At 43.3% G+C, this 7,644-nt stretch overlaps 1 protein-coding gene across 1 annotated transcript in view; it reads right to left on the reverse strand.

The window, feature by feature from the left end:
• The window catches only part of ly75 (lymphocyte antigen 75), a 187,457-nt gene extending 181,645 nt beyond the window's left edge, over positions 1–5,812 (reverse strand). The window contains exons 1-2 of the mRNA XM_038789641.1: positions 5,520–5,812; positions 1,497–1,874 (exon numbers count right to left, since the gene is read on the reverse strand). Of these exons, the coding sequence (XP_038645569.1) occupies positions 1,497–1,874; positions 5,520–5,616 (475 nt within the window). The 5' untranslated portion in view covers positions 5,617–5,812. The remainder of the gene's footprint in view (positions 1–1,496; positions 1,875–5,519) is intronic.
• Positions 5,813–7,644: the final 1,832 nt, after the last annotated feature.

The following is a 7,644-nucleotide window of genomic DNA, read 5'->3' on the forward strand; positions in this document are numbered from 1 at the left end:
CTCTCTGATAGAGAAAAAGATGTTTAGCATTTAAAAGTTAACTTAAACACGATTGCAACATTTCTGCTCCTTTCCTGTCCTTGAAACAAAGTGCCCTGAACCAACATAAAAGTCCCATAAAGCTCAGAACAGGTTAAAGTCTCCCAGTAAGGATGGGCAAGTCGAATTCTCCATTTAGCACAAGAATTCAAAAGGGCATCCCTCAGGTGAACAAAACAAACAACAACAATTTATCTTTCCTGTGAGCCTCCTGAGATGCACACATCACTAATGAATGCGAGCAGGAAGCCTGCTCCCAAGGCTTTGATATTTGTGCCTATTAAAGCTATTAAAGGTAATTTGGCACCTGAGGAATCCCTGTAATGCAAATCAACCAACACCTTCACTATCAACAGCAACTAAGGTCTACTCATGTTTGGCTTTAGCACCAACGCAAAGTGGTGCCCACAAGCACCACTCATGTCTACCATGCATGTGAACTTCCAACACAATGGGATGAGTACAGGCCAGCAATATATTTCATTGCTGTCATAAACAGATTTTCACCTGATAATCAAAAACCTCATGATCAGATTTGAATCAATTCAAGGCACACATGTGCTTTAACATCATTCCTATTACTGCTGAATTACTCTGAAATATAGCCAGGGTGAGTCCCCAAGTTTTCTCCTGCAAACAACCTTGCCCTTGATATTTATTCATCAGCAAGGGCATCAGCACAATTTCTGAACTTATAACTGAAGTAAACATGGGGCAGCACGATGGCGCAATGGTTAGTACTGCTGCCTCATGGCGCCAAGGACCCGGGTCACTGCCCGTGTGAAGTTTGCACATTCTCCCCGTGTCTGCGTGGGTATCATCCCCACAACCCAAAGATGTGCAGAATAGTTGGATTGGCCACGCTAAACTGCCCCTTAATTTGAAATTTTTTTAAAAACTGAAGTAAAATCTCCTTCTCAGATTTCACCTTCCTTTTAGGGAAGTCCCGAGGCTCGTGACAATATTCCAAAGCCTCAATTCAACCACTTCCTTGTCAAATACATCAATGCATTTTTATTTTACAACATTTAAAATACAAGCCAACACTTCAAGAAAAACTCGATTTAAAATTTTTTCCAAATATGATTAATTCAAAACTTGTATGAAGAAATGTAAAGCCATGTTTAATGTTCAATGTTAGCAAAGCACTCATTCAATACATTACAACAACTACATTAATATTTTTTTAAAAATAAATTTAGTGCACCCAATTCAATTTTTTTTCCAATTAAGGGGCAATTTAGAATGTTCAATCCATCTACCTTGCACATTTTTGGGTTGTGGGGGTGAAACCCACGCAGGCACGGGGAGAAAGTGCAAACTCCACACGGACAGTGACCCAGAGCCGGGATCGAACCTGGGACCTCGGCGCCGTGAGGCAACAGGGCTAACCCACTGTGCCACCGTGCTGCCCTACTACATTAATATTTATAGTGTATACCAAATGTGTTACTTACTACGAAAAGGTTGCTCGCAAACATCATGGCCATCACCATTTTGTTTCCATGCATCATTTGCATCAATACTCACTGATGGAGAACCATTTTTGACAGTCAGTTTATTGGAGGAGGCGCCATACAGTGTGCTATCTTTGCAGCGCCACCACAAAGTTGTCAATTCTGCATCACACTCAAACATTTTTAATGGTTGTTCATTGTTGTAAGAATCAAGGCCAAGACATTTTTTACTGCCAATATTGAACAGCCGATGCTCAGACACCCACTTCCATTCCTGAAGCTGTTCTTGCAGATTGCAACCTTCCATAGTCATTCCAGAAGAAGCTACTTGCAAACATTTTTTCGTATCTTGATGCTGGATCGCAAAAGTGCCATCGCCTAAGGGATGAGATAATGGACAAAAGATATATGAGAAACTCAGTAATTTAAACACTTTCAAAGAGGAAGCTCACCTCATACTTGAGGTACAAGGACACAAATAAATATTGCCCGGTAGCCCAATGGTTAGCACTGTTGCTTCATGTACCAGAGACTTAGATTTGATTCCCGGCTTGGGTCACGTGTCCCCGTGTCTGCGTGAGTTTCCTCCGGGTGCTCCGGTTTCCTCCCACAGTCCAAATACATGCAGGTTAGGTGGATTGGATTATTGGATTACAGGGATAGGGTGGAGGTGTGGGCTTAAGTAGGGTGCTCTTTCCAAGGGCCGGTGCAGACTCAATGGGCTGACCAAGGCACAAGCTTTCAAACTGGCATCATAAGATCAAATTTTAAATACATGTTTTTAAATGGCAGTAGTGTACACTTTGGTACAGTGAGTTAAGATTGATGGATCGTACACTATAAAAATTGTATAACGGGAATGGAGGAATGAACCAAGTATTCCATTGCTGACCACTGGATTATGCAACTGGCTGATTGACATCTGGTCATGAAAATTATTTATTATTCTTTCCGCAACTCCAGAATTAATGCCTAGAATTACGGTGGTTAGCACTGCTGCCTCACAGCGCCAGGGGCCTGGATTCGATTCAGACCTTGGGTGACTCTCGGTGTGGAGTTTGTACATTCTTCCCGTGTCTGCGTGGGTTTCCTCCGGGTGCTCCAGTTTCCTCCCACGGTCCAAAGATGTGCAGGTTAGGTAGATTGGCTGTGCTAATTGCCCCTAGCTGGGATTGCAGGGATAGAGTGGGTCTGTGTAGGGTGCTCATTCAGAGGGTCGGTGTAGACGCGATGGGCCGAATGGCCTCCTTCTGCACTGGAGGGATTCTATGATTTTATGAATTATAAGCATGCAGAACACTATTTTACTTCCCTTTAGGCTAGATGGCACACCACACTCTTAAAAAATCCCCTTAGTGATTCTGAAACACTAATTTCAATAGTTTACATGGTTGAGTCATGCATGCAGTACCAATATGATTGTGCAAAATAAAAACTACTTAACATTCAAATGACATAAAATACAAAATAAAATGCTGCCAAGCGGTATGAAGAGTCTGCATTTAAGTGATTTCCCATCAGCATGGAGCGTGAAAAATAGATTCAGATAAATTACCTGAATCAGTAAATTTCATACCATGTTGTTATACAATGTTTAATTCAAAAGGATTTACAAATGTGATTGTTGTGCCAAATAGAAAGTTCATTGAAAAGTAACTTCATTGGCAGGTAAAGAATAAAATAGCAACCATAGTGTCCAGGAATGTACAGCAGATTGCAGTACTGGATTATTAATACAGTGCCCACGTACAAATAATTTATATAATTAGATGAAAAATAAAACTAAATGACAGAATTACTTTAAGCCAATGTAGGAAGCACTGACAAAATTAATTTTCCTAACATACCACAAAGCAAGTTCATAGCGGAGGCCAATGTAGGAAGCACTGACAAAATTAATTTTCCTAACATATCACAAAGCAAGTTCATAGCAACAGGACTTGGGCAACATTCAGGATTGGGCTGTTTAAGTGGCAAGTAACATTCATGCCACACAAGTCCCAGGCAATGACCATCTCTCTTTGACATTCAATGATATTACCTTCACAGAATCCCCCATTGTCAATATCATGGGGGTTACCATTGACCAGAAAGTGAATTGGACCAGTCGGATAAATACAGTAGCTATGGAGCAGGTCAGAGACTGGGAATTTGATTTGATTTGATTTATCATTGTCACATGTATTAGTATGCAGTGAAAAGTATTGTTTCTTGCATGCTGTACAAACAATGCATACCGTACATAAGGATGGAAGGAGAGACTGCAGAATATAATGTTACAGTTATAGCAAGGTGTAGAGAAAAGATCAACTTAATACGAGGTAGGTCCATTCAAAAGTCTGATGGCAGTAGGGAAGAAGCTGTTCTTGAGTTGGTTGGTACGTGACCTCAAACTTTGGTATCTTTTTCCTGATGGAAGGAGGTGGAAGAGAGTATGTCCGGGGTGCGTGGGGCCCTTAATTATGTTAGCTGCCTTTCTGAAGCAGCGGGAATTATAGATAGAGTCAATGGATGGGAGGCTGGTTTTCGTGATGGACTGGGCTACATTCACAACCTTTTGTAGTTTCCTGCGGTCTTGGGTAGAGTAGGCTCCATACCAAGCTGTGATACAACCTATTCTGTAATGAGTAATCACTTACTGACCCCCCAAAGCCTGTCCATCTTCTACAAGGCACAAGTCAGGAGTGTGCTGGAATATACTCCACTTGCCTGCCTGAGTGACTGAAACTCCAACACTCAAGTTGTTCAACACAATCCAGGACAAAGTACCCACATGATTGGCACCCCATCCATCACCTTCAACACTCACTCCTCCACCACCAATACACAGTGGCAGCAAGTTCCACTGCAGCAACTGACCAAGGATTCTTCAGCTGCACCTTCTAAACCCGGGAACCCCACCACCCAGAAGGTCAAGGGCAGCAGCTGCATAGGAACACCACCACTTTCAAGTTCCTCTCCAAGTCACATGCCCATCTTGACTTGTAACTACCATCGGCATTCCTTCACTGTCATTGTGTTAAAATCCTGGAACTCCCTTCCTAACAGCATTGTAAGCATTCCTACCCTACATGGACTGCAGAAAAAAGTGCAAAGATACACTTAAAGAAAAACGGAGCAATCAGGGATTGATACTAAATGTTGGCCTAGCCAGCAACACCCACAGCCCATTAACAAATAAAAAGCAAAACCTAGATCTTATTCAATCGAGACAGGAAAATGGCAACCGTGATGAAGTGAAAAGCATTGGTAATGATTTAAATGGAAATAGGTCATCCATTCCTCCCCACTGCTCCCCAAACAGACATGATTCTATTTGATTTGATTAATTAAATGGGAGGTTTCTGGAATTCCATGCTTTCAGCCAGCGGCTTAACTCAACAACAGGACACCTGTAACTCGAATGTGTCAGCTGGCATTGGGCAGGTTCTCTGGCGGGCAATGCTAAATGCCAATGCATCATGAGAGAGAGAGACATGGTCGAGATCCAATGGAATCTGCCCCCATCAACGTTTATGACAAGCAATTATGAGGCGGATTGGAGTTTCGACCCACTCAGCTATGTGTGAGCACTGAGCAAGTGGGTTGTGCATCCTGGAAGCGATGGGTGATTGGGGGGGGGGGGGGGGGGGGGGGGGTGAAAGAAGATGTTCAAAATCAAGCTGCTGTGTCATTCAAAGTAAATATACAGAAGAGGTCTCTGCGGAAAGCCAGTCTTCAGCTAGAATACCAGAGAATGCCAGTCCGCCCCGAGCACAAAACAAGTAACAAACAGGTGACTTCCTTCTTCCCCAGTGATAGTTGGAACTGAGCCAGCGACTGTCCAGCCTTACTCGAGAAAGAATTGTTTATTTCATTAAAGCCGGGAAACAGTGACATCTTATTCAGGATTGTCGAGAATTCGTAGAAAAACGGCAATGCTGACAGAATATCCAAAATCGACATCGTTATTAAAAATAGGACCCAACACACACACATATAGAACATACATAGATATTGGCACTGTTCTAAACTTAACCGCACCTGTACTCTGAGAAGCTGTTATTGCCCAGCCCCCAGCGAAGATGTCAAATATGAGGAATAAATAGATGTGAATCTGCCGGCTGCACCACCTCTTCATGTCTGCACCGACTCTGGCGCTCACACTGCGATGCCGGCGGAATATAGAATAAACCCCCTCGCTGCTGCTGCTGCTGCTGCTGCTGCTCGAGCCACACCACACTCAGATTGGCGGAGGCGCCAACCCCTTCAATCAGCAATCCCTTATTGGCCGCTCACACTCCACATACCATCTCAACACTGAACTGAAACAAAAGTGAAAGCTATTACAATCCAGTATTTTTTTGTAACCGAGCCTGTTTGAACAAATACATTGACCCCCCCCCCAGCAATTAAATGCGATAAGTGACCGAGCTTGGGCGAATCATTTCTTTAGGGTTATTATTTTAAAATGTTGAACTGGTGCACGGAGCAAGTGATTTCCGGGAATCCTCAGGTTCCTGTGCTCTGAGGAAATAAACCGATGTTCATGTCCTGCCTGCTCACAAATACATAACCAGAGTAGATTTAAAATGCTTGAGGAATTAAGTAGGTTCATGGGGCAAGGGCAGGTGAATTGAAAAACAAAAGCTGACAGAAAGCAACAATATTTCTGACAGAATAGCATTGAGAGATATTTTAATAATAATCATCTTTATTAGTGTCACAAGTAGGCTGACATTAACACTGTGATGAAGTTACTGTGAAAATCCCCTGGTCACCACACTCTGTCCTGTTTGGGTAGTAAACTGTGATCAAGAGAGTTTGGGACAAATTGAAAAGAACAGACTGGAAACGTTTACTCTCTCTCCATAGATGCTGCCAGACCTGCTGAGTTTATCCAACATTTTCTGTTTTTATTTCAGATTTCCAGCATCTGGAGCATTTTGCTTTTATTTGAGTGTTTAATTCACTGCTATTCCCCTTCCAGGAATGCCTTCCTCGAAGAAGTTACTGCATCTTCTCTCCGATGGGATTTCCCCTCAACCCCAACCTGGTGATCCCCTCCAGTCATTACTAACCTGTGACCTGAAAATCCAGAAACAAACAATGCTAGGCCCCACTTGGGAGGTCATAGAGGTGGCAGCCACGGCCACCCCAGTCACGCTACAGTTTATAGAGCTGATGATCTTTGATTGACCAACAGCACTGGGCAGGTGGAAAGTCTGCTCCCAGTGACCCCGGAAAGGCACAACGCTGTCCAGTTGAGAGTCTGCATGCTTCATTTGGTGAACGTTCCTGTAAGAGTTAAATAAGGGCTCTTGCCAGGTCTCTAGCTGGTGAACAAGACTACCATTGGCTCTGTTAAATACCACCCAAATTCTTGCTAACAAGCTCTTTATAGACTCGTCACGCACATCTTCCAAAGTGGCGCACAAACTGCCCCCGACCTCAGCAGCAAGATGCACCTTGCAGCCCCTCCTGGAGAAACTGAAAGAGGAGGAAGAAGAACCAGCTCATCCTCACTTCCACACCCCCTCCCAACACCCCCCTCACCCCTGACTCAAAGGGGAGTACTGAGGGTAAAGACAAAGCGTCAATTGTTAACAGTAGGCACCGGCTATGAGAACAGCACCCTGCGTAACTCAAAGGCCAGGGTAGAACATGAATCTGCACAGTGGGACGCAATGGGCAGCAATCACTTCAGGTGGGAGGAACTCCAGTGGTGACACCTTTCCAGGGAAAAGGTCACACAGTAGTCCTGCGGGGGAAGGGTTAAACGAGGACTAGCTGTAAGTTAAACTTGCTCTTAGTGCCCAATCCCTGCCCTGATTTTTCTTTTGTAATTTGTGTTCCTCTGTGATCATTTCATTTGAAAATTCCTCTCTGCTTTCCCAATTGCTTTTTTGACTTATTCCCTCTGCCATCCTCTCCTTTATTATCAATGTACTATGAGTGCACCTTTTGGTTTTGTTTCAGTTTTGTCCTTATCTTTTTATTCATGCATTAACTAGTTTCATGATGAGTGAGATTTTTATTGAAGAGCAACATATTTCTCCTGATAAAATCAGAAAATTCTGGATAGACTGAGCAGATGTGGCCACACTGGTGGAGAGAGAAACAGAGTTAACATTTCATGTCCCTATGACACTTATACAGAATTGAAGAG

The sequence above is a fragment of the Scyliorhinus canicula genome, chromosome 2 (assembly GCF_902713615.1).
Source record: "Scyliorhinus canicula chromosome 2, sScyCan1.1, whole genome shotgun sequence".
Lineage (NCBI taxonomy): Eukaryota > Metazoa > Chordata > Chondrichthyes > Carcharhiniformes > Scyliorhinidae > Scyliorhinus > Scyliorhinus canicula.